This window comes from Peromyscus californicus, unplaced genomic scaffold (genome assembly GCF_007827085.1).
Source record: "Peromyscus californicus insignis strain IS unplaced genomic scaffold, ASM782708v3 Scaffold_17__1_contigs__length_78620276, whole genome shotgun sequence".
Lineage (NCBI taxonomy): Eukaryota > Metazoa > Chordata > Mammalia > Rodentia > Cricetidae > Peromyscus > Peromyscus californicus.
Genome location: NW_026294469.1, coordinates 23,459,300 through 23,486,639, shown reverse-complemented (window position 1 = coordinate 23,486,639; position 27,340 = coordinate 23,459,300). Strand labels below are relative to the sequence as shown.

At 44.0% G+C, this 27,340-nt stretch overlaps 1 protein-coding gene across 6 annotated transcripts in view; it reads left to right on the top strand.

Annotated features, from left to right (window-relative positions):
* Window positions 1-27,340, top strand: part of Epb41l4a (erythrocyte membrane protein band 4.1 like 4A) — a 209,781-nt gene that overhangs the window by 90,706 nt on the left and 91,735 nt on the right. For all 6 annotated transcript variants that reach the window (XM_052741818.1, XM_052741815.1, XM_052741816.1 and 3 more), the window contains 2 exons: window positions 1,480-1,584; window positions 23,178-23,229. In XM_052741818.1, the coding sequence (XP_052597778.1) occupies window positions 1,480-1,584; window positions 23,178-23,229 (157 nt within the window). The remainder of the gene's footprint in view (window positions 1-1,479; window positions 1,585-23,177; window positions 23,230-27,340) is intronic.

The window sequence follows — 27,340 nt, the reverse complement described above, 5'->3', positions numbered from 1 at the left end:
AATAATTTAGTTAAACTAGTGTAATTTAGAGATTTGAGGATTTGTCAGAAGGACTATCTTTTCCAAGTGTGTAATTTCATTACTCTTATCATAATCTATTTTCTAAAAGCCCCGTGGTATATATAGTTTACCTGATATAATTACGCAGCTGGTGGTAATTGTCCAGGAGAAGCTGCAGATGAACAAAAGCCCTAGGAAACAGTGAGTGAACTGGGGATTTCTTTCACTGCCCAATTATTCCTGCCCATGACGAGGCCGAAGAAGGAAGATCTGACTTCCGTGTGCCTGTGCTGTCTTGACAGATCATTGTCAAGGCCAGTGTGGCATGCTGCTTGCTGCCTACATGCTTCTTGTATTTGCAGATCATTATGTAAGGGCCTGACTTATACTGTGCATGTGTTTTGGGAGAAGACAGAGTAGAGTATTTCTATAGGTGTCAGCACTTAAAATGCAACCCAGATGAATGTTTTCTGGCTGTGCTCATGTGTAAGAGATCATGTAAAATGTCCTCATGAGGGTTTGCAACATGTAGTTAGCAGCTTTAATCTATGGATTTAGCCTTTGAGGGTTGAAAAAAATAAAAGCTTTGGCTATTATTCTAAGTTTATGGATTTTCTATTCTAGATACTTTTAAAAGTACTGGTGTATCTCAGCCATGATGCAGGGGGGAGGGGCTTGGTCCTGCCCCAACTTGGTATGCCAGCCTGTGTTGACTACCCAAGGGAGGCCTTACTCCTATGAGGAGGGGATGGGAGTGGGATGGGGGAGGTGGGGGGAGCAGGAAAAGGAGAGGGAGGGGGAACAAGGGTTGGTATGTAAAATGAAAAACAATTTTTAAATAAAAGAAATTAAAACAAGAATACTGGTGTATATGGGAAATCTCTTCTCAAATGAAAGGATTATGGGAATATTAGCTATCATGATGCTTAATGAATTTATTAAATGTTATTTATATAGAGGGTTATCTTTATTTAAAGACACATTTTAGGGCTGGACAGATGGCACGGTGGTTAAGCGTATTGGCTGGTCCTCCAGAGGACCCAAGTTCAATTCCCAGAACTCATGTGGTGGCTCACAACTGTCTATAATTCCAGTTACAGGAGCTCTGATGCCCTCTCTTTGGCTTCTGTGGGTACTGGGCACACACATAATGCACAAACAAACATTCAGAAAAAAACACCTGCACACATAAAATTAAAAGTAAAAAAACATTTCATCCTTTGTAATCCCATAAGAGAAGGGTCTTATATTAACTTAATGCTCCTAAAGTTTAAGGGGATTTTTTTAAAGACCATTTCTTTAATGTACTGTAATTTATAGCACATCTGTCTTTGTAACTGAGGCAAAACCTAGAGCGAGTAGCGTGGTCTAATACAAATGTTCCCGTGAGGACAGCTCGTAAGAGAGGAGAATATGATTGTGTCCCCTGGAGAAAGACACGACACCTTGTTAAAAAGCAATCTGTGGATTATTTTGCAGAAGTCAACAAAAGGTTCCGTTGTCCTTGACCATGTTTTCCGTCACATAAACCTTGTGGAGATAGATTATTTTGGGCTGCGATACTGTGACAGAAGCCATCAGACAGTGAGTATAACAACTTTATGTTAACATTGTCTTGTTATAAATCTCTCTCTCTCTCTCTTTCTCCCTCTCTCTGTCTCTGTCTCTCTGTCTCTGTCTCTGTCTCTCTCTCTCTCTCTCTCTCTCTCTCTCTCTCTCTCTCTCTCTGTCTCTCTCTCTCTCTCTCTCTTGCTCGCTCGATTGCCTTTCTGGGTGTGATTCTAGGTGGTTCAGTTCTTTGGAACCGAAAACGACTTTGGAAGCTTCACTCTTGTTTTCCCAGGATAATTTCCATGTACTTCTTTCTTTTCACAAAGTCTGCAGGGTTGCTGGCTCACCCTCCTTTGCATGACAGCCTTTTCGCAGATGGCTGATGTGGCTTCACCTTTGCCGCTGTCTGGTAGGAGGGCTCTTGATGTGTGCTGTTCCCTGTCTCACTGTGTTGGGAGGAAAGAGTCTCTGGAAGGGACAGACATTATTGCCTTTTAAGAAAGGAAATGTGTGAAGAGAAGGCACATGTCTCCTATCAAGTTTTAAGAGTGGCTTGGACTGTGATAGAGGAAAATGAGGAGGTTTCCATTCTTCAGCCAGGTGGAGTGAGGGCAGGAGAGACAGTCTGCCGTTTCCTTCTGATGTCAGCTGTCCACAGGTTAGCCCCGGATGCTGTCCTGTCTGCTCGGAGGGTAGAGTCTCTGTGACACTTGCCACACTGGGAAGACTCTGGAAGTGACTTTGAAGCATGAGAGGATATTTGTTGATTTAGTCTGAGAAAGATTTTAACCTCAGCTAAAACCCTTATGCAAAATGCTCGGAGGCTTTTCTTGGAAACACCCCGACTGGCCATTTCTTTCTTAGCCTGTGCAGCTGTGTTGAAATGAAGGTTTTTTTTTCCTTTCCTTTCGGGTCTGCTGGCCCTCTGTGGTCATTTGGCGGTGAAGTTGTTACAGAAGATGGCCCTAGAAGGTGAGAAGAAGCAGGAAATGTAAGATGCTGTTGCTGGTGGAACATGATGACTTTTTTGTTTTGTTTGTTTGTTTGTTTTGGCTAGTTTCACAGTCTATTCTATTTCACAGGAGAATTTCACAAAATATAGGGGTAAACATTGGCATGTTGGGTAGATCTTCACAGAAAGAACTACATTCTACAAGGCAAGTGGGTATTAATGCACATTTTCAAAGGGTACAGGCATGTTCAGAGATTCACTGAATTCTGTCCCATATAGACCACAGGCCGCTAGAGTAGAACTGAGTAAACTGGAGGCTTTGGAAGGTCCTTCAAATTGCATTCATATTTTATTGGTAATATTTTTTTTTTTAACAAAGACAAATGCAGTTTCCTGATTGATGCCAGACCTTGCCTGGAAAGATTGGCTGCCTTGCTAAAATTCCATAGACCTTATCTTCTTTGATGGTGATTCAATTACAGGTGTCCTCATATGTGAGAGAGGAAGGCTGGCCAGTCAGGGAGGAGCGGTAACGATGGAAACAGAGGTTGGAGTGGTGCATTACGAGAAGAGGTCCTTGAGCCAGAGAATGCAGGTGGCCTCCAGAGGCTGAGGAGGATGTGAGGAAGTGGCTGCTCCCCTAGAGCGCCTCCAGGAGGCATTCAGCCTGCCTGCATTTTTTATTTTATCCTAGTCAAATTCATTTTGGACTTATAGCCTCCAGAATTAGAAGATAATACATTTCTATTGTTTTAAGCCCTCAAGTCTATAGCAATTTGTCACAGCAGCAGGAAACCAGTTCTCATGGATGTAGGGAGCAGAATTTCATTCTTGCTTGCTCAGTAGACATGTAAGACTTTCTAGTGTCCATTTTTCACCTCAGGCAGAAGCCTGCAGCACTGCTAAGCTCCCTGGGTAGTGCTATCTTATCCCTCTATGGCAGATGAGCAGGGCTCCTTTGTGATTATAGCTGCGTGTGTGTCCCTGGTGTGTGTGAGCAATGTTGCCGCTTCAGAAGCGCGTGGGGTTCTTGCTGTGGGAGAGGGAGAGTGAGATCTGTGGGTAATAGGCACAGTGTTAGAATTGTAGCACAGCCTTCTTCACTTTAAATATTCAGAATTTGAAAATAACCAGAGGATGGAAGGAACCAGGCCACCTCTTAGGGTTTCAGAGACTGTTATAAGTGGAGTATGATGTGGGAAAGTGGACAGCTGCTGTGGGAGTCACAGATATCTTTCAATCCTGTGTCTCTTCCTAATAAATGGTCAAGTCTCTTAATTCATTTAACTCTCTCAGAGATTCTCCTGCCTCTGCCTCCCTAAGTGCTGGGACTAAAGGTGTGTGCCACCATGCCCAGTTCATTTAACTCTTAATATCTGTATTAGTCTGTTTTGTTTTACCATAATGAAACACCAGAAGCTGGGTAATGAGTCAAGAAAAGTTTGCAAGTTCGAAGGCATGATGTTGGCATTTGTTCATCTGGTGAGGGCCTCATGGAGGATGACATAAAATAACAGGGCTGCATCTATGAGAGGAAGAGATCTCATGGCGGGAGAAGTGAGAGAGACAAGGAGAAACCATGATTGCTCATTTATAACGACTTTCTCTAAAGAGCTAACCAAGGTCCCAGGAGAACTACACCACGTCCCCCCAGGGGGCAACTCCTTCATTAATCTAACTATTCACCACTATTAAAGGTTCTATGTCACCTCCAAATACTGCCACACCGAGGATTTAGCTGGTAGTTAATTATGTCCAAACCATAGTGGGAGCCTGCTCGGGAATTGGAAAATTAAGTGCCTTTGCCCTGAACTCTCTAGAGTATCATGGGACCAAAGCAGATTTTCATGAGCAATCTCTGTAGATTAGGAGGCATTGAGCATATAATTGGCCTTTCCTGTGGAGATGAGGCTGAGAGAAAGCAGTGGTCATTGTCTTTTATAAAGTAAGAAGAAGGGCACCGTCTGAAGGAAAGAGGCAAAACAAAGTCTAGATTCTTACATATTCCTGGAAAATTTGAAGATGCCTATGATGACATTGAAGTGTTAGCCAGGATGAATGTGACACCCCACACCACTCCTGGCTCTCATGGTGGCAGTTTTAACCGTGTTGTGTCTCAGTGTTACAGCCTGAGGCTCCTTTCCTAATGACTCCTTTAGAGGCAGAGGTCGTAGATTCTTGGGACTTTTCTCACAGAATCGGAACTGGCTCTGAGAATCATGCTTCTAGACCTGCTGTCCTCTGACTTCCGGAAGTTAAGGAAGGGAAAGATGAGGCATGCGGCTCACCGTGAGTGACACACGGGTTTCCTCTTCTTTCAGTGAACTGATCCTTGGCTTCACTCAAACTATAAAGAAAAGTGGAAATAACTTCCTGGGTCACTCCATTCCCAAACTCCATCTTTTCCTCTCCTGCCACAGGGGAGAGTCTCGGTGCCTCTGTCCTGAATTCTCTCCCCTCTCCTGTGGTAGCTTTACCTCCCTTCTCTGCTCTCCCTTTCCTGGTAGTGCTGGGTTATGCCCAAGCGTCTCTAATTTAGAAGCAGCTTCTGAGATCTCATGTGTTCCCTAACTTCTCATAGTTAATTTGTTTTTTAAACATCTTTTGCTCTGAAGCTGCCAGAGATGTTCTTGGCCTTACAAAGAACCTCAGCTTTCTGCGGCATTGACAACAGTGACTCATTCTTTCTCGAAATCTTATTTTGTTGTAAGGACAGACAGCACAGATTCCTTGTTTTTCTCCTCTCAGACTTTCTGCTGATTATTCTTTATGATCACTCTTCCTGAGCCATGAAACATTGAGTTTGTCTTTCTTGTTTGTTTGTTTTTTTGGTACTGTGTTTTATATGTGGGTCGTATATGTGACAGGCAAGCACTCTACCACTGAACTATATCCTCAGCCCCAACTGTTGCCACTCATCAGGATTTTAGCCTTGATTTCCTGTGTCCTAATGCTGCAGAGGCTCATGCATGTAGTGCTGCCTCCAGATATTCCAGTGTTGAACATGATCTTGTCCACTGAGCATGAGTAGGCAGGCTCCTCTCTGCACTCTGCCATGGGTAATGGCGCTCCACTTTACATCCAGATGATGTATTTTGCAATGTATGTGAGGTTTCACCTGCTGTCTATTTTGGAAAATACCTATAATGACTGATAACATTGGAAAAGAAAAAAGATCGTCACACTTACTACACACGGACTTTCCTGTCTGGGGCATCTTTTGGTACTGGTAGGGGACCAGAGGGCAAAGATGAAGTAGGGAAATCTATTCAGGGACCCCTCTGACTTTGTGAGAAGCAGCATATAAACAGTGTAGTGGCCAGGGGAGAGTGACGACTGAAGATGAGGGGTGTCTGGGAAAGAAAGCCGCAGGAAGACTAAGTTTCTCTTTAAGAGGATGACAGGAACATCCTCACAGGGCTGTGTAATGCTAAAGTTCTCATTTTCCCGAGGATAAATACGTGTTCTCCCTAGGCAGTGTGATCTGCTCCATAGATACATTATTGTCTAAAGACAGATGATCCCTTTCCCTAATTAGTGTCTCCAGCCCAGGTATCTCGAGAGATGCTATCATGTGCAAAGACTATTGAAGGTCGAGGCTGTCTGGCTTTAAATTACACTCTGTTCTCCAGGAGAGCTGTGTGGTATTGGTGACTCTCCCTAACGTCTGCTTCACTGTCTCCATTTATATAGTGGTGTAGTGGCAGTACCAGCTTCATAGGGTGGTAATGACCACGGAGGGCATCTCTATGAATGCCACGGCTGGTGGCTAAATTGTGCGTTGAGCTCATGTGTTAGCCCTTCTTATTCATTGCCTGGATGGCCTTCAGGCACCCCATGGGACTTCAAAACTGAACATCCCTCATGCTCTCCCTGAGATCTTTGTTCTTTCACAATTCTGAGGGCAATGATTTTTCAACTACTTAAAAAAAAACACTTAGCTGTGTATAATTTTAAGTTGAAGATAAGATTTTATCATAACTTTGGTAGATGCAAATCTTGGTTTACCATAAATTGACTTTGTTAAATCTATCACATCACTCATAATGGGATCAGTGAATTTATATTTAATAATTGTATTGTACTTTTTCTTCTCCCTTTAAAAAGAATACAGACATGTTATTTACTATAAGCCAGAATTTTTCTCCATTACTAATATTTCTCTATTATTCTGCCTTTAAACTTGTATTCTCTCCCACTTTCTCCAAAAATTTTTCTTTTCTATGTGTATAGGTTTATTTATTGAGATAGGCCAGGCTAGCCCAATTTACTATAGCTGAGGTTGTCCTTGAATGCCTGATCCTCCTGTCTCTACCTCCTGAGTTCTGAGATTACTGTCATGTACTACCATGGTGGGCCCTCTTACATTTTATTAATAAAATATATTTATCCCTGAAAATACTATATATGTAAATTGAAAAATTAAAGCTAATTTCCTGAGAATTAAAAAACCCTAATTGTTGAACCCAAGTGTAATTTTTACCATATAATTAAAGTAGCACAATATTGATTATTAAAGATTTATTTTACATTTATTTGATTACATTTATTTTTAGTTATGTGTCTGTGCATATCTACGTGTGGGTAGATGCACGTGAGTGTGGGTACCTATGGATGCTATGGCTCTGAGCTGTCGACATGGGTGCTACAAACTGAACCCAGGTCCTCTACAAGAGCAGTATGTGCTCTTAACTGTTCAGTCATCTCTCCAGCCCTGAGAAGTTGTCATGTATGCATTTCTGAGAGTCTTGGGGATGCATTCCCCTCCCCTCACCACCTTTCCTTCATAGCTAACCTGTCACCGAGTCCTGATAGTTCTGTTCCTTTTTCTCCCCTGAGAAGTCTTACAGTACATCATAGGAGTTCAGGAGCTGATGTGTGAAAGAACCCTGGAGATGCTATGGTGGAGCTGCTGAGTGGCACCCTTGGAGCTGCCTGGTGGGCTTCATGTATCCCTCCCTGCAGCTCCTAGGACAAGCAGAGGTGGTCTGATTGATCTTGAGTTTCTTCGTCATCTGTGTTGGAGTTGACAGGACTTTGTAAATGTGTGTGAAAGGCTTTGTTTGGTCTAGAACCTGTTCTGTGACATGGCTTGGTCTAGAGTCTGTTCTGTGACATGGCTTGGTCTAGAGGCTGTTCTGTGACATGGCTTGGTCTAGAGTCTGTTCTGTGACATGCTTGGTCTAGAGGCTGTTCTGTGACATGGCTTGCATTCTTTTCCTGGTTCTTGGTTTATTTTGTTTGCTGTCCTTTCTCAGATGGTTGATCACAGTAGGTGCCAATGTGTCTTCTGCAGGGCATGTATGATTATCCTGTGCCTAGCCTGTGTTGTTTTCCAGGTTTAGAGATAAGGAGGGACTGAATTCTTGAAAGTTCTTTATTAATGATACTCAGTGCTTTCCATTTTTTAAAATCCACACTAGAGTAAACAGTTGAAAGTGATAAAGGTTCAAAGAAAAGCTGTCAGAACTAATTGAAACATTAGTAAGTACAGAAACATTCAAGTGTGTGTATGTGTGTATGTATATGATGTATATAAATAAACAAGGCATGAAAGTATGGTAAACATTCTTCTATCAATGAAACAGACACCTGAGAAATGTCTTTAATTTATACTTTATTAGTTATATAAAAGGGATATTATTACCAGTTTTTTTTTTTTTTTTTTTTTTTTTTGGTTTTTCGAGACAGGGTTTCTCTGTGTAGCCTTGCGCCTTTCCTGGTACTCGCTTTGGAGACCAGGCTGGCCTCGAACTCACAGAGATCCACCTGGCTCTGCCTCCCGAGTGCTGGGATTAAAGGCGTGCGCCACCACCGCCCGGCTATTACCAGTTTTGTTTCAATGAACATTTTATTAAGTTAGACTGCTTTCTCCCTAGTTAAATAAGTGTGAGCTATAAAGACAGAATTTTGGATGTTTGATTGACAGCTAATGTGGAAGTAGTCATTTAAGATTTAATCATTCTAGACCCTCCCTCCCTCCCTCCTTTCTTTCCTTTTTTAATGATATGGAGTCTTTCTGTTTAGCCCAGTCTGACCTCTAACTTGATATGTCTGCCTAAATATGTACACCACCACACTTGGCCTACACATTTGATTATCATGAGAGACTTTTTTTTCAAATGTACAATTATGACATAAATCTGACACATTAACTTTGACTTAACTTTGTTCTGAATCATAAGAGGATTCTGTTCTCCATGTCCTCCATGAATGTTATGACCTCGATAGATTGGGGTATGACAATCAAAGCCTACTATTGCGTGCTTTATGCGATATTTCCCACGTTATTTCAGCTTTAATTTACAGGCATTAAGTGCCGACTCATGTATTCACTATAGAATCTATTTCAGACAAAAGTTCTGAGGGAATTGTTTAAGGTTGGGCACCTGCTTGCTCGGATGGCTGAGAGTAACACACACCTGCCTGTTGTTATGGACTGCAAAGTTTAAGATTCGCCTCGTGAATTAGAGATGATGATTTACAGTTTAGTTTGTTGTTGTTGTTTTTCCTTGCAAGATACTGCTCAGGTTTCTTTTGGGGGTCAGGATATTCTCTCGGGGATATTTACTTAGGAAGTTTTTTACGTAAAATTCTAAAGTGTTGTAGACGTCCTTTCACAGTACCTCTGGCCCGGGCCTGTGCTTACTATTTCTCACCTCTGTTCAATCGGCAGCAAATATTTCCTGGGCAACTACTGTGTCTCAGAAGGGACACGGTTCCTGGTTCCAAGGGGTTTATTTCCAGGAGAGGTGGTCGATGTTCAAGTGGCAGGTGCTGAGTGCTCCCAAGTTGACACCTCACAGTGGCTGGGAGTCTTCTGCTGGCTGCTCAGATGAGTCATCTGCGATCCAAACTGAGTTGAATGATAAGCACGGGAGGGCTGTGGCGGACAGAGAACAGCCGTACATGGGCCCTAGGAAGGGACAAATGGGTGTCCCAGAACTGAAAGGCCACTGACGCTAAGTAGTGGTAAGAAGTGAAGGGGTGATGTTGAAGTGGTCATGTCATGTGCATGCGCATGCCCAGCAGCCTGTGTAGGCTGTGTATTGGGCAGGCTCTGGGCGTGTGAAACGAGGGAGGAGAGGATACAGTCTGATGGACAGGCCGGTTTGGGGGAGGAGGGAGTTAGCAGTTTTGTTTTTGGAATACTAAATTTCAAATGTCCTTTAGACTTCCAAGTCCAGCCACACTAGGTCATGAGGCTGGAATTACAGAGAGAGTCTAACTGTGAGAGAACAAAGTGAGGCTGACATGTGCCTGGGATAACCATGCAGTTCAGGGCTCTCATTAGACACAACGATGGAGTGTCATTCTGAGCAGGGGCCCCAAGGCCAGGATTACTCCTCAGCCCACCCCAGGCTTGATCTGGTTCCTTTGTGGTCAGTTACTTGGTTCACTGAACTGCATCAACTTTGAGGTGCTAGGACAGAGTTGAGACAAACCCCATCCTAATACCGATGCTTGTTAAATCTCTGCGGTTTGCAAGCCGGTTGCTTTCCCACAGTGTTACCTGGCTTTCTCATAACACAGCACCCAGGTTTCAGGGCCCAGCCTCCAGAACAGAGGGGAAAGAGTGATGACAATTGCATTGTTGTTTATGACTTGGGCCATATTCTGTTCATTTGAAGAGAAGGCCAGCCCCCGTTTTAAAAATTAGAGGAAACCAGACAGCGCTTGATGATAATGTTAATTCATTTTAAAGACTTTTTTTAAGATGTATTTTATGTGTCTGAGTGTTTGGCCTGCGTGTGTGTGTGTGTGTGTGTGTGTGTGTGTGTGTGTGTGTGTGTGTGTGTGTGCTTGGAGCCCTTGGAGAGCAGATGAGGGCATTGGATCCCCTGAAGCAGGAGTTAGAGGTGGCTGTGAGCCTCCATGTGAGTGCCAGGAACTGACCCCAGTCCTCTTCAAAACCAGTGTCTTAACCTCTGAGCCATCTCTCCAGCTCTTAAAGACATGTTTTTAAACATCAGATTTCATTCTTTATTCAAAAATTGTATTTTCCCCTAAATGTAAAAAAAATCTATGTATTGCTCCCATGGCTTCTCCAGATTCTCATATATTATGATATAAGACTCTGGCTTGAAGTTCAGAGTCTCATCAGGTCAGACTTTGGGCGTTTTTCTTCAGGTTTTCCTCCTGAGTATGTAAGGAAATATGATAGCGTTGAGTGGCATGTCCAGTGGCAGTGCGGGAGCTCCATCTGGACCGGTCTTTAGAGGATGAGGAAGAGAAGTGAATCCTTGCCTTAGGTCAACAGTGTGATGGCATGTGTATTGTTGTGGCACCAGCTTTCATCTTAATTCTAATTCCGTGGCTGTGATAAGACAGCCTGGCGGCTCATAGAAGACGGGGTCTATTCGGCTTGTGGGTCCACAGGGATAAGAGGCTACTGTGGCAGCAATCGCAGTCACAGCAGCTGGAGCAGCAGGCTGGCGAGTCACATCTGGAACCCCAAGCACAAAACAGGGAACAAATTAGAATGGCTTAAAACTCCCAAAGCCCACCCCTGGAACATACTGTGTTAGAGGAGTCCTCCTAACAGACCCCGCCCCCGGGGCTGCCCCATCAAGGCCACACTTCCCAAACCTACCCAAATAGTGCCACCAGCTGGGGACGGAGTAGTCAGATGTCCAAGACCACACATTTATTTATTATTCAAACCTTCACAATTACCATTTACTTATATTATTTAAAAAAAAATAATAATAAAATTTTTATTACTAAAGATAAAGTCTTACTCTGTAGCCTGGGGTGACTACAAACTCATGGTAATCCTGCCTCAGCCTCTCAAGTCCTGGGATTACAGATGTGATCCACCAAGCATGGCTTGAACACTTCTATTTTAAAAGGTGGGGGGTGGGGAGAATAAAGAAAACCACAAAAAAGTAAAAAAGAGAAACAGGAGGCAGTCAGTAGCGCATACAGTCTTTAATTTATAATCTTCTTTATATTTTATTTTTAAAATTCAGAGACAATATTTGTATACATTTACAGGGTTCTGTACAGCATGTTGGATTTTGAAGTCAAGCTGGGCACATGTAACTCTTTCTTGGTCTTATGGCCCTGGGAGTTGTTCCTGGGATTGGTTGGCCCAGCTGTCTTGGCTGTGGGTCTGTTCTCTGGATTTCCCTTCTGTCCCGAAACAAGTAGTATATGTTTGTAGTCTCCTGTTTGCCTGAGGGAGACCAGACGTGCAGACCCTCTCTTCCTTTGCTTCTCTGCTCATCCTTGGGGACAGGGGTCTAGTGAAGACCATCCCTGTGAAGTTTAGGTAGGCCTTGAACTTGGTTTCCTCCTTTCTCTGTCTCCCCAGGTGCTGGCTGGAATTACAGGCTTGTGCTACCACATTCAGTTGGCATAATTATAAAACAAACCGAGAAGCGTCTTTGCAGATTTCCTACAAATTGATTTTTAATCAACTTTCCTAGACAAAGGCACAGGAACAAATTGCTTTGATATCAGCACTAAGTTCCAATCATTGAATTCCCTGGAAGGCTGTTGAAGATCCTGAGGCCCTCAGGATTCTTCAAGGAAACTTTTGTCATTTTGTAAGGGTCCGCGAAGCCTCATGAAATCTTCTTGAGGACTTAATAAAGAATTTGACAATTACATCTTGTTTTCCTGACGGCTTCTGGATTCAGCCTTTGCCTGGAAGGCATTTCTTAGTTGTAGCACTGGCTGCCTTCTGATAAGACAGGGAATGAGAAAGTTTTTATTTCTCAACTGTGAGGCCTGCCTTTCCTTTATCCTTCAACTTTTTTTTTTTTCTTCTTATCTCTCTCTCCTTGAATTTCACTGTAGGCAGCAAAGTGAAGCCATTGGCACTTGCTCCTGTCGGCTTGGAAATCTCCCTATCTGGATCATACAGTTCATTAGATACTTAAAAATTTTTTTTGTGTGTGTTGCCAGAGGCAACAGTATTGCTAAACCTCTGACTATGTATAATTAGGTTCCTTTCTTCTTGCTTCCCAGGGCTTTCTCTTTGCTTTCTCCCCCTTGCTCTGGTAACAGCCTCCAAGACCTCAGGCTTCCAATGATACTCTTGTGTAAGGCGCTTCCTGCTGCTCCACCCCCAGAGTCAAAGGAGAAGGGGAGGCAGGAACGGGTCTGGACTTGGGCTTGAGTGCCCATCAGAGGGGAACCACTGGAGGGAGGGGGCCTGAAGAGTGGTGCTTCCCATCAGTTCCTCTCCCTAACTACAAAGGCCGGGGATTGGTGGTGGGGCAACAGGGGGCCATGGAAGGAGTTCTTTTAGGAATCCAGGTAATGGTGATGCTGCTCAGACCTGAGAATGCGGCTAAACCTTCAGATTTGGCTTCTGTTTAGAACATAGAAGCCAAAAGGATTTGCAGATGGGTAGAAGATAAAGGAATCATGAAAAGAGTGTCAAAAAGTCTTATACCATTAGTGGAGATGGGAAGATGGTGTGCACCTTTTTGTCCGTGTGCGTGCGTGCGTGCGTGCGTGCGTGCGTGCGTGCGTGCGTGTGTGTGTGTGTGTGTGTGTGTGTGTGTGTGTGTGTGTGAGTTTGCTCAAATAGAAACTTTTTTTTTTTGACTCTTAGGGTCTGAGACTCTAAGAAACATCTGAGTGGAGATGTAACATTGGCAGATAAATGCACAGGGGTTCTGGTCAGGAAGTGTTAGCCTCAGGCATTTTGGCGATTCTTGGCTGGGAAGCTAAGAAGCAACCAGCAAAAGGATCCTGTGGCCAATGAGGAAGGAGGGGAAGTAAGAGAGAGGACTGTTTGAATGTTTTGAGTAGATGGGGAAGGAATCTGTGTCTACAGTATTCTGGGGTGGTCTCTGCTGCCTAGCTAGAGTAAACAGGCAAACACCTTGCTTTCCTGCTGCACGCCATTGTTTTTACTGTCAAGGACGTGTGTATTAAGGATACGAAAGTGGTTGCCCATTGGTAGCTATAGATTCAGAGTGAGGACAAGACAGATTGTCCCTGTGAGTGGTTGAGACAGTGACCCCTTTGCTTCCTGATGCTTCAGTGTATGCCGTGTTATTTAAAACGTGTGCAATCACCTCCAGGCTGTGTGTCCAAACACACGAAAGAATTTTGTGTTTAGACCTAGGTCTCGTTCTGTGAGTCTCCCAGTGTTTTCCTTCCCACTCCCAGTCTGAGACGTGAAACATTCCTGGTCTGAAGTGTTTTGGTCAGGAAATGTTCAACCTAAAGTGGATTCAGGAGGGGTGAGAGAGACAGACTATAGGACAAGTGTCCCCCCCCCCATATTTGTTTAAAGCCTGGGAATGAAATGGGCACATCCAGGAGACAAGCCGTTTACTGGGGGAGGCATCCCGGAGGCTCCGTTCCCAGGGAAGGAGCTGTTGGCAGGGGATGTCTTGGGAGGGAGGCAGAGTCATTTTTCTTTGGGGATGTGTCTACTGGTGGATTGCGCATGCCCCAGTGGATGGCTCCACAACTATCCACGTCTGGGCAGCACTAATCGGACTTATCGAGATTGATGATGATGGTGATGATGATGATGGTGGTGATGATGGTGGTGATGGTGATGATGATGATGGTGATGGTGATGATGATGATGGTGGTGATGATGGTGGTGGTGGTGATGGTGATGATGGTGATGATGGTGATGATGGTGATGGTGATGATGGTGGTGATGGTGATGATGATGATGGTGGTGATGATGGTGGTGGTGGTGATGGTGGTGATGGTGATGATGGTGATGATGGTGATGATGGTGATGGTGATGATGGTGGTGATGGTGATGATGATGATGGTGGTGGTGATGATGATGGTGATGATGGTGGTTATGATAGGGCAGGAAGTTGGAAAGGGGAAGAGAGACAGGTTGGGGAGTCTAGAGGGCTTAGGGGAGTTAGAGGGAAGTAGTAGGGGTATGTAAGATCAAGATATGTTACAAACATGAAATTTTCAAGAATATGAATATATATATATATATATATATATACCTTTTATTTTGGCTAGGCATGGTGGTCATGCCTGTAATCTTGGGGCAGGGGCATTGAGGCAGGAGAATAAGAAGATCAGTGCTAACCTAAGCTCCAAAAACAAAGGACTGGGTGTGTAATTCAGTGATAGAATGCTTGCCCAGCATGTACAAGACCCTGAGTTTAACTCTCAACAAGTGTGCATGTGTGCATTAACACATACCACACACACACACACTCACATTGACCCCCCCCACACCACACACACACAGACCCCATGCATACACACACTCACTACATACACACATACCACACACTCACACACGCACTCACTGACTCCCCCACACCACACACACACACACACACACACACACTGACCCCTCCCACAGACACCACATACACACACAGACACCATACACACACACCACATACACATACACCACATACACACGTACCACACACACACACTGACCCCACACACTCACCCACACACAGAACCACATACACACATAACACACACACACATAACACACACTCACACTGACCCCCCCCACAAACACCACATACACACACACACTCACCCATACACAGAACCACATACACACATCACATACACACACACACACACACTCACCCACACACAGAACCACGTACACACATCACACACACACACACACACACACACACACACACACACACACACACACCCCTTCCAGTGTGACGATGGTAGAAAAGGCATGGCCAGGAGTGGTTTTTGGAGCAAGAGAAACTTGCTGTCACAAACAAAGTCACCGTAGGCTTAGGTGGATTGTGGATGTGTCTCTCAGGGAACAGGAGAGGTTCCTGAGAGAGCACAGCACAGATGCAGGCAGGTGGGTAGGTGGAGCAAGACCGTTCTGATTGCTTTAGTTTCTCAGTGAGATAACCATGGTCTTTCTTCACCTGAGAGGGCAGAAGATAGAAGAGATGTTGGGTTTTGAGGATGGCATAAAAAAATGCCAAGGGGTTGTCTAGATAGAGAGACTAAGATATAGCAGGATTCTGTTTGACACTATAGGCAGTAATGAATTTAAAGTGATACACTGATTGGTTTAGATATGAAGTGTTTCCCCAAAGGCCCAAGTGTTTGAAGACTTGCTCTCCATCTAATGACATTGCTAAGAGGTGAGTAGATCATGAAGGCATTAACTTCAGTGAAGGGTTAGTCCACTGAGACGTTCATATTGAATGGACTTTTTGGGCCTAGGGCTTCAGTGGAGGAGGTGGGTTGCTGGAGGGCAGGCCTTTTGAGTTACAGCTCATAGTGTTCAGACCTGAGCTCTCTCTGCTTCCTGATTACCTGAGACGTAACAAGCCATCACCTCATGTTCCTGCCACTGCAGAGCGATATGCCACCATGCATAGCTTAAACCCACGTGCCTCTTAACCCTCTCCTCCCCTAAATTGATTCTTTCAGGAATTTGGCCATGGTGACAAGAAAAGGAATTAATTCAGAAAGTCTGAACCTTCGGTTGTATGTAACCATTGGGTGTCTGCATAAGGGAGACATGGTCACAGTGGACTCTGCATCTGCACACGGTAGCCATTGCAGAGGGAAAGATGTGTAAGGGGCTTGAAGATGATTCCAAGTGCATGCTGTAATGGCTAATAAAGCACATGAGGGCACAGTGAGGGGCAGAGGAAGGGAAATGAAAAGCTACTGGGATCAGTGATGTCTTAACGCAGTCAGATTATTAGAGGGGTGAGCTGAGGAAGTAGGAGTTGATAGCCGAGAGTAGGATATGATATTAAGGTTACATGTTACTATTCAGACACCTCCAGAGAGTGGGAAATCACTTCTTAGACCCAACTGGTCTATACTGTTGGACAGGTTAACTGCTCAGCATTTGCTTCTTCATTTAAATGGTAACTGTGGTAGTTTATACAGTGTATAGTTTATACAGTTTATATACTAAGAGAGTAAATGAGTTGGTTCCTATAAAGTCTTCAGTCGTACCTGGCATATGACAGCAATTGAATAGATGTGATTAAATTCATCAAGTTCCTTGCCATTGTTATTTCTTTAATGCTCAGAATGGTGCCAGGGTCCATGGGTGATAGAGATGGGGGCAGTGGTACTTTATGAGGAGCCAACAGTGATTTGTGGAAATCGACCTCTGCTGAAAAACAGAGCTCCCTCCTCCTGTGCAGAAGTCTCCAATGACAGGGTGTCGTCTGGGTCCATACTAAGGGATTGCTCCAGTATGGTCCTCAGGCTTTAGTCATTCGTACCAAGGAGCAAATTCAAGTCATAACCTGCTAATGTTGCTTAGAGGCCCTGGGATCTGTACCCAGAGGCAACGAGAAAAGAACACATTGCTGTTGACACAGCCCTGGATGTCTTAGAGTGCAAGTGTGAATTGTGTTGAGTCCTTCCTAAGCTCCCTAGGATGACCTATTCTGTCATTTTTTTTTTTGAGATCTTTGTGGCTCTTGTGACTTAGACTCTCTTTTGACTTCTTAAATCAAGAAATTGTTTTGTTATTTTAAACAACAACAACAACAACAAAAATGTGTGTGTGGCAATTCTTTGGTTTGCAGAAAGTAGGTTTAAGGCATCCTGGTGGCACAGGCCTGTAATCCCAACTACTTGGAAGGCTGAGGCAGAAGAATCATAGGCTCAAGGCTAGCCTGGACTATACACAGAGTGGGTTCAAGGCTGGGCCAGGCAACTTGAGAAGTGAGAAAGGGCTGAGATGTCGCTCAGCAGTAGAGTTTGTGAAGCTTGGAGTTTGTGGAGCATACCCGAGACCCTAAATTTAATTCCCAGAACCAAGGAAAGGAGAAGGAAAACAGGAAACATAAATGTCTCATTCTTAAGTTCTTTGGTTGTCTGTTTTTGAGACAGATCTCACTGTGCAGACCCGGCTGACCTCTTCCTCCTGAGTGCTGGGATTAAAGTCGCCCAGCCATTCATCCCTAAATTCTTAAAGGAGCCGTCATTACATCATTACTGTAAACTAGATACAGTAAAACTATGTATACCGTAGATTCTGGCCATTTTTATCCCCGGTGTCCTTTCTCACTCCCTTTTGCTCTGCCTTTGAAAACATTCGTCCCAACAAGCCTTCCCCCTGCTTTGATCTTTTGTGTGTGTGACCCACTGAGTTCAATTGTGGCTGCTTGCATGAGCATGAGTGGGGGGCTTTTTACTGGAACCTGGGCAACTTATCCACGTCTACACCACTGAAGAAAACGATTCATCCATCTCTAGGAGCCATTAGCGGCTCATATTCCTTTAGGGAGGGGTGCGGCCTCAGGGGTCCCTCTCCCAGGCATGATGCAGGGACGGCATGCGCAGGTCGCTGCAGTGAGTTCGTGAGTTCGGCAAGCCATGCCATGCTCACTTCCCCTTCTTTGGCTCTTGCATTCTTTTTACCACATTTGTGACGTTCCCCGAGCCTCACATGGGTGATACAGATGTCCTTTTCAGGACAGAGCCCACTGGCCAGCGGCAAGTCTGCGTTCTCCACCGGCCAAGATACGGCGAAGCTTTTTTTTTTTTTTAATCACTGAATGCTGTCCGTTCTTTATTTAAATTGTCAAGGAGTCCTTATACTGTGAGAACTCTTAAGGAGACTCCCAGTGAACAGTTAGCAATGGTTGTGTCCTGAATTGAATATCTGTTTTGAAGGTTGGGATATTGATTTAGTGGACGGTATTAGAATTTAAAATTTGAATTCTGAGACTGTTACCTAGAAAGCTGATGAAATTGTGACATTTACCAGCCAAGGTGAAAGAAAGAGGCCCAGGGCGTTTAGCCAAGACTGTCATAGACGACGAAGACTCTGTCACTTTCCTCCTTGTTACACCAGTACTGTTATTGAGATTGACAGGCTGGGGAAGGAAAGGTACCTACTGCTTGCCTCTTGTGTCCTGGGGAAAGACTGGGAGCGGAGAGGACAGTGGTCATGCTTCCTGAGTAGCTGGGTGTTTGGGGCTTATGTTCATAAGTAGGCTGCATGAAATGAGGTGAGGCAGAAAGGTGTGTTTTGATTTATTGCTATTTTTGTACAGAATAGGCGCTAGTCCAGTTTGTGAGTTCATACACACACTAAAGAGAGGGGTTTAAGGTAGAGAGGAATGAGGAGCTTTTCTAGAGAATACAGGCTGTTTCTCCTTGGGACCACCTGGATAGGCGAGATGGCACACCCAAGCCCAGTTCCGAAATGCCACACCCTGGTTGTCATCATTGGATAGCGTGATCCTGAAATCTGTGTTTATCTTTTCCCTTTCACTCTGTGCAGCTGAAAGGACTAGAATAAGTAGAATAAGCCCCTTTTTTCTTTCTTTCTAAAAATTATCTACCAGCCTGGTTTTTGTTGCTGTGATGGAGTACTTGAGACTGGTACATTAAACAAATTGGTTTAGTTTGGTTTATGGTCCAAGGGGTTAGATGTCCAGGATGAGGCAGGAGCATCTGGCCAGGTCTTGTGCTGGGGTAGGAAGAGGAAAGAAACAAAGCAGGAGGGGCCTTGCTTTGTAACAGCCCTGCTCCCTTAAGTAGTTCATCCCCAGGAAAGCAGCCTTAATCCATTCCTGAGGGTGACATCTCATGAACTAATATCTCTCAAAGGTCATACTCAGCACTGTTACACTGGGGACCAAATTTCATCATGAGTGTTGGGGGAGGACAAATGGTACCCAAACCACAGGGTGCTTCATGAGTACTGATGTCTTAGTTATTGGGCAACACCAATGTCACTATAGTGCTCTCTTGCAAAGGACTGTGCTGTCACTTACAAGCAGGTTCACTTGCTTGAGCAGCAGTGGAGGAGGGTTAGGAAGGTAGTTCCCTTGGTAAAGGGCCTGACATGCAAGCAGGAGGGCCTGAGTTGGGATCCCCAGCACTTACATTAGTGCTGGGAGGGGTGAGGCTTGCCTGTAACTGTAACAGGCTGTGGGGTGGAGATAAGCAGATCCCTGGAGTTCATTTGGCCAACTTGCCTAACCAAGTTCATGACTGCCAGGCTCAATGAGAGACGCTGTCTCAAAACATAAGGTGGATCACAAAGTTGGGGGGAGGTGGGAGGTGGATTTAGGAAGTTAGGAAGGAATATGAACAACATACATAGTATACATGTATAAAATTCTCAATGAAAATATTATATATGAAATATATAAAATTCAGTAGAAACAATTGAGGAAGACATCTGATACGAACTTCTATACTTCACATGCATCCACGTAAACACATACACATACATACAGGCAACTGAGACAATTGACATGTATTTTATAACATTATAAGGTTCTTTTTTCCATACATAAATCTTGAGGACTTTTTTCATGAACATATTGTTCAGTGCTTTTTTTTCTTAGTATAGTCTTTTTTCATTTCCCTTGTGTGTAATTTTAATATCATGTATGTACTCATGTTATGCACATTTTCTCATGCTCTGTACTATAATTTTGTGTCTGTATGTCACTGGCTAGGCTTCAAATACCTTGAGGTTAGAGGCCCATCTCACTTCCCAGGACAGTGCCTGGTGTGACATATAAAGGGTGTCAATAGAGACACCCTTTATATGCATGTTAAGTAGCTTAAAGCCTACCTCCAGAACCTTAAGAATGGGATATTGCATCCAGTAGCAAATTTCTGTATCCTTTTTCCTCTTGGGTATGAGCAGTCTGGTGGGTTCAGTGTGAACAGAGATGTGCTGTTTGATTGCTTGTTGATAATGCGTGGTAACAGTACCCTCGTAACTGTGGCTGATTTGGTTCCAAGGTCGTATCTCTCCCTTGGTTGAACATAAGTGGATTTTGCATTTCAGGATGTTGGCCTGTGGAACCTGGTAGATTGTGTTTATTGTTTACGTTCTGCAGCATTTATCATTGTCTGACCTCCATCACCTCTGCCTTCCATTTTGATAAAATGAGATTTGTGCCTGGCAGCTCTGGATGGATGCGTAGTTAGCATATCTGATGTGCAGGGAGTTGATTGAATGGTCTCTGGCTGGATCTTGCTTTTCTTTGCTTTGCACAAAACTGTAATTTCTGTCTAATCTCAGGACCTTTACTGTGCTTTTTTTTTTTACATGAAAATTTAAATCATTCTCATGGAAAGAGGTTAAATTGTACAGATTATCATTCATGTGCTTTGTTTGGTACACCAACCATACTTTCATATCCCTTAAAGATAAAAGCTTCCTTCCTGTTTTCTTTTCATGGCCTTCCCAGTGTTTGAAAAACAGAAAATGGCACAGTATATACACAGACTGAGCTCCATGGTGCACCATTAACATACAACTTTTATGTTCTTGTGTACCAGCCAAAAATAAACATCAGAAAGCATTTTATTACCCAAAATGCCCTGAACGGAAGCGTCTATAAAATTTGACACTTTGTAATCATTTTAGGAGAGAAAGTTTAGAAGCTTTGCTCTCATTGACTCCTTGTGGTTTCAATCTCCCTTCCCATCCCACCCATTCCTCCTTTGGCACTTCTTGTATCCTTCTGTGTGTGATGTAAGTCCTAAAATTAAAGCCTAGTATTTGGACCAGCTTTGACCCTTGGGGATGATGGGAAGAACCTCGAAGGGCCCACCTGCCTCCCGTACTCTCTCTTATGGGCTCTGTGGATGGGTCACCAGCCATTGAGGATGTCTTGAGCCCAGCCTGGTGATACCCAGAGAGAAGAGAGCCACTGACCTTCAGAACTCTGAGATAATAAATGGGCATCGTTTGAAGCCTTACCTTTTTTTTTTTTTTTGACAACGTGTTATTTAGCAGTAGAAACCTAATCAGCTGTCAAGTGGGTGGTTGTGTTTCTTAGCTTTCCCTCTGAAATACATAGGCATACTCAAATCTTTTAAAAAAATACATTTTATTTATTACCCCCCCCTTTTGTGTGTGCACTTGCAGGCATGAGTATGGTCATGTGCCATGTTACACATGTCACACTCAGGTTGCCAGGCTTGAATGGCAATTGCTGTTATCCCTTGCGTCACCTCCCCAGCTTCAAACCCTTTCACTTACACCAAAGGAAAGACATAGTTCCTCTACTTCATGTTTCCATTTCATGGGAGGAATCCTTAGCTTCATACACAGAGAAGAATGAGTCTGCGTTGTGTCCAAAATACAGAGCTACAAGTGGGCTGATTTCGCTCTGCACAGGGAGCCAGCATTTCCCTGTGAACCAGTGTGTCAGCACCCAAGCAGCATCTTTGGTCATTGTGGGCTCCACAGAACTTCCCTGGTTACAGCCCCTGATTCAAATACCTCTTCTGTTTTAAGTCGGTGGACTTGTGTATGTTGGCTTAGACCTGCCTTGAGAGAGAGTGGCAAATGGGTGCCGATGAATTGAGGCTAGTACTGCAGTAATATGCTTTACTGGGGCGCTCAGTGTGAACACTTATCATGTATCATAGATCATTTGAAATAGAAGGTAAGGGGATCGCATAACATATAGAACCTCTGTTTATAATCACGGTTCACCTAAGGGAAGGAAAGGGAACACTGGTAGGTAGGTTCTCCTGGACCTCCCTTGTAACACCTGATTCTCTCCTGAGTGTTGGGGGTCAGGGGCTGAGGGAGGGGCACGGCGGGTCTGGCAGGACTGAGTGATCTCATCAGGGTTAATGCGGAAGTGCTGGGAATTCGGTGGCCGTAGTTGCAGGATGCCAGCTCCTCTCTCCCTGCTGTGGGAATGGAGCCTTATTTAGGCAAATGGAGATGGCTCCTGGGTGTTCCTGTGGGTCCTCCATATTTGTCTAGGGTAAATGATGGAGAGGCTCCATCTGTTTGTTCCCATGGGCCCGTCAGTGCCTCCCACGAGAGCCTGAGCCTCCTCTGTGTGGCTGCGACTTCTCCCTGCTCCTCTTGCAGATGGAGAGTCGAGGCTGCGGGGCTGGCTTCTTTCAGTGATTTTTGTTTCACAGGGGAAAAGGAAAGCCTGTCTACAGGGCCAAGAATTCCCCATCCTGCCTGCAGTTCTAGTCCTTAAAGGTTGATGTGAATTAATAAGCAAATACCTTACATGGGCTAAAGCCAGTTACCAAGAGCGAGCCTCACACCTTAATAATGATCGAGCGTTGCATAGCTGTGGGTGAGCCAGCTAAAGACTGTGTGAATTATAACGTCTATTCTGCATAGGCACCCTGTGGAGCACACGCAGAGCTTTTCAGTTCTTCATCCCTTGTTGCATGGTGATGGCAGGGAGATCCAGGTAGAAATCCCCACGGCTGTGCTCCAGATCCAGGACCTGAGCGGAGCTGAACTCCCCTCTTGGACCCCAAGTGACGATTTGATCTAATTTGATTGCTTTCTTCCTAATACCTAGTAGCATTTGTTACAGGGTATGGGACAGCTAGTGAAGAGGTTGGGGACATTTTATGGGGAGACATGACTCAGGGGACCATGAAGGAAGGCTATGGAAAGACACTTAGAGGGTCTTCTTAGTGGCTGCTGTCTTCCAGGTAATACCACTCATTTGAAAGTGTCAGGCTGCCATCCACCCTTCAGTGAGTACAGTCCAGCTAAAGCACATTGTTGCCCTGGCTCTCTCTGGACACCAGTGGCAAGCATCTTCTCTTTCTTTAGTAGTCTAGCCACAGAACGTTTCTTAGTGAGTCTGTGGATATGACATGATGCATGATGGTTTACTTGTCCAATATTTAAATAGCACTTGAGTAATACCTCAGAAATACTCTTGATGCAGAGGTGGACGAAATGCATCTAACTTTACAATTGCCCCTTTCTGTCTTACAGTACTGGCTGGATCCAGCAAAAACTCTTGCGGAGCACAAGGAGCTGATCAACAGTAGGTATTTCATTTTAATTTTGTGAGAAGTGACTTGGGCATGGTGAAAGGTTTGTGATTAATTTAGTGCCGGTGAGGGAACAGTAGGGCAGAGAATCGTTCCTGGGTTGTGTGCTGCGACAGACTCTCTAGACTGGGGTGGGGTTAATTTAATCAGATGCTCAGGATCCTATGATTGTATCGAGTGTGTCCTAGGGATATACCCTCTCTTGTTTTTTTTTTTTTTAATCTGTGACTTTTCTACATGCTTGTCTTTAAAACTCGACCTTAAAAAGAAGAAAGAAGGAGAGAGGAAAGAGTTGGTTCCTGGGTTATGGAGTGTTTTGTTATCATGCCACAGGGCCTGTGACATGAAAAGTTTCTGACTTCCAGGAGAGAGGTCACTTCTTGTCAGGGTTTAGCTTTTGGAATGATCAAAGTTGGTGTAGTTGAATACATATTCTTTAATCTTAATATCCATTCCCAAGGTTTTATTTATTAACACACTCACAAACTTAAGTATGCAAAAGAATAATCCTTTACAGTTTTTTGTGGTGAAATTACATAAATTAAAAATTTGAAACATTTTGTGTGTAATTCACTGACATTAAATAATTCACATTGCTATAGTGATCATTGTCTGCATAATTTTTCATTATCCCAGTGTCCTAACCACTGGGCCATCTCTCCAGCCCCTGTGTTTGTCTGCTTGTTTTTGAAATAAGGACTTACTCTGTAGCCCAAGCTGGCCAATGAGTCATTTTGTTCAAATTTGTGACTGACTGTCAATCAGAACCTAGTGGGCCCTTCTGCCTGTGGGCCCCATCGCTCTCTCCCATGCCTGTCTGCCCGTTCTCTGTGGTCCTATTGGTTGTGCGAACTTTTGTGGATCCCAGCATAGGAATGCAGCCACACCTCAGAAAGGACTAGGAACCTGGAACTGCAGGACCCTCAGGAGCAAGTCCAGAGTCTCTGAACATCAGCACCATTGTTATTATCTGCTTTCTCCCTTGGTGGAAATCACCAAAGTTTATAAATTACAACCCTGGCCCATTTGAACCAATTAAAAAAAATGGCTTATCAGAAACGCAGGAAAATTTCAGGGATAATTATTTTAAAATATCCTTGCAGGTTTTTTCTGAGATAATAAAAAAATGTAAACATTTTAGTGGAACACGGTGGTTCATGCCTGTAATGTTAGTAAAATAGTAGTAGACAGGGGGATTGCCACACATGGAGGCCAGCCTGGGCTACAGAGTAAGTCCTTATTTCAAAAACAAGCAGACAAACACAGGGGCTGGAGAGATGGCCCAGTGGTTAGGACACGTGCTGCTCTTCCAGAGGACCCAGGTTTGATTCCCAGCACCTACACAATGGCTCATAACCTGGGTAACCCCAATTCCAGAGGATCCAATGTTGTCTTCTGGCCTTCCTGGACACCAGACATACATGTAATGTTTAGACATACATGCAGACAAAACACCCATACACATAAAAGTGTGTAAGTCTTTCAAAATATTTAAGGTGAAATTTTTTAGAAATAACTTATTTTTATTTTACTTGCATGTCTGTCTGTCTGAGAGTATCAGATCTTGGAGTTACAGACAGTTGTGAGCTGTCATGTGGGTGCTGGGAATTGAACCCAGGTCCTCTGGAAGACCAGGCAGGGCTCTTAACCACTGAGTCATCTCTCCAGCCCATTAAGGTGAAATTTTAAAGCGTGCCTACTCAGTGCATAAAGATATTCTATTTAAATAGCGTCGTAAGAAGCAGTACTTTTTTCCCCCAAATGCAGTAATGTTGAATACATGATGTATCATGTGTAAAAGACACAGTCTCAACTGAAGAACTGTGTCATGGAAGACTTTTTGTCTTCTCTTGTAAACTGTTTTGATAAGGGAGGAAAATAGCATGGTCGGTGTGAGTAGCCATACAAATGGGAGGCCATTTCTAATCACCAAAATTCTCATAGGTATATCTGGATTTATTTGCCCTAAACTAAGTGGAAATTCATTATTATCATTAAGACACTATGAATGGTAGATCGGAGAATTCCCAGTGTCTGGTTCTACATTTTTTTTCTTTGATAAAACAAAATGGTATTAGCTTCACTTTAAAAGTTTCTTAATGTCGATCTCGTTAAAGGGATGGATTCCAGATTCTACTGAGTTAGTGATTTGCTCCATCAGCATCCATTTTTGTAGTTAGTCTTAGATAAGAAGCCCGAAAATGTCTGGCTAGAAATATTCTTGCATATAAATGACCGTTTCTAGGGCCGTAGATTTCTCTACCAGGTGCTCCAGATGGGAGTTTGCACCCAAGGTCTGTTTCCCCAGGCTGTGGAAGACAGCGCCAAATACTAGGCATGGGTAAGCTTCCTTCTCATCCCTGTGGTTTCAGGCAAGCTGCTTAACTCCTCAGCACTTCACCTGCTCTGTGGTGGCTTCAGGCTGTGGCCAAGAATGAAATATTCATGAATTTGCTGTTGTTACTGTTGTTTGAGACAGGGTCTCACTGTATATCCGTAGCTGACTTGGAACTTACTATGTACCAGACTGGTCTTGAACTCACAGAGATGCACCTGTCTCTGCCTCCTGAGTGCTGGGATTAAAGGCGTGTGCCACCACACTGGGCAGTATGAACTAACACAAGGCCCTCTGTATGACGGTGGAAAAGGCTGAAGCCCTTAAAGAAAATTAACTCGAGCTGAGTGGTTTTCATTGTGCATTTTTCAAGTTTCTGCTTAGCTACCCATGACTGGACAGAGATGAAATGTCTGGGCCGGGTGACTAGGGGTCATCTGTCATGTTCCACAGAATGAACGTAGCCCTGGAGTCTATAGAAGGCCTCTTCTCTTTGTGCACATCTTAGCGGCATGCGCGCCTGCCTCCCTGCCCCCCTGCCCCCCTAGGTGAAAGCCCAGCCGCCTGCGGGCACAGGCAGACCCATCTGCTCAGGAACAGAGCTTGATTGACACAGACCATCAGCCGTCGGCCTGGACTTCCTGCCTCTTCTAAATATTTAATAGTCTTGCCTCCCTGGTGTCTGTGTTGAGGGCTGTGTTTGTCAGAAATACAAACAGTGATTGACTACGCATAAAAACCAAATATATGGAGTACTGATAGGAAACTAGAGCAAAGGTTTTAAAATGTCGATTTAAAAAAAAAAATCACGAAATGTAAGAAGTAACTCATGAAGGAAGGCAGAGATGAAGGCAGAGGCAGGGGCCTGCTCTTGATGTCCTACATATGTGGTTAATAGGGCTTTGGGAGAGTACAGAACATGTGTGAGTATGTGATAATAGCCAATGACATGGTTTGTATGTTATAAATGAACTTTATTTTTATTACTGGATCTAATTTGTTTCTTTCACCCAGCATTTAAATTATGACTTCATTTATTTAACTTAAAATGAAAGCGCATTAGAGTTTCTTTATATCAATTACGTGGCATCCGCTGTTTTCACCAGGCAAATGCCATGCTTTCTGTTGGTGGGGCAGAGCCTTGGGTGAAGTAATCAGTTGCACCACTGACGGTCAGTTGGAGCACCAAGTAAAAAGCCCTTTTTAAAACAAAGGAAGCGGCAGCTGGGAGGTGGAGACGGGGGATCGGGACTTCAGATCAACCTCTGCTGCAGAGCAGGTTCGAGGCCAGCATGAGCCGCAGGAGACCTTGCCTCAAAACAAAAACAAAGCATATTAGCTCTATTAATAGTTACTGCCAGCCTGGAAGTTCAAAGTTTTGAAAACAGTGCAGTCTACATCCACTCACTCTGAAGTAAGAAACGTTTTTAGGAGCGGCTTACTACAATATAACAGCACCCACGGGACCATCGTACTCCTGTACGATGTGTTGACTGTATTTCCCAACGAATGTGCCATGCCAGGCTTTGTTTCTGAATTTTTTAATTTTGTTTTTTTGTTGTCCATAGATTTAGTTTTTTTGTGTGTGGTAAATGAATAAGAAGTATCTTTTTTACATATGTGAGGAAATATTTCTCTATTTAGAATAGTTAATGGGGCTGGAGAGACGTCTCAGTGGTTAAGAGCACTGGCTGCTCTTACAGAGGACCTGGCTTTAATTCCCGGCACCTGTATGGCGGCTCACAACTGTCTGGACTTACAGTTCCAGG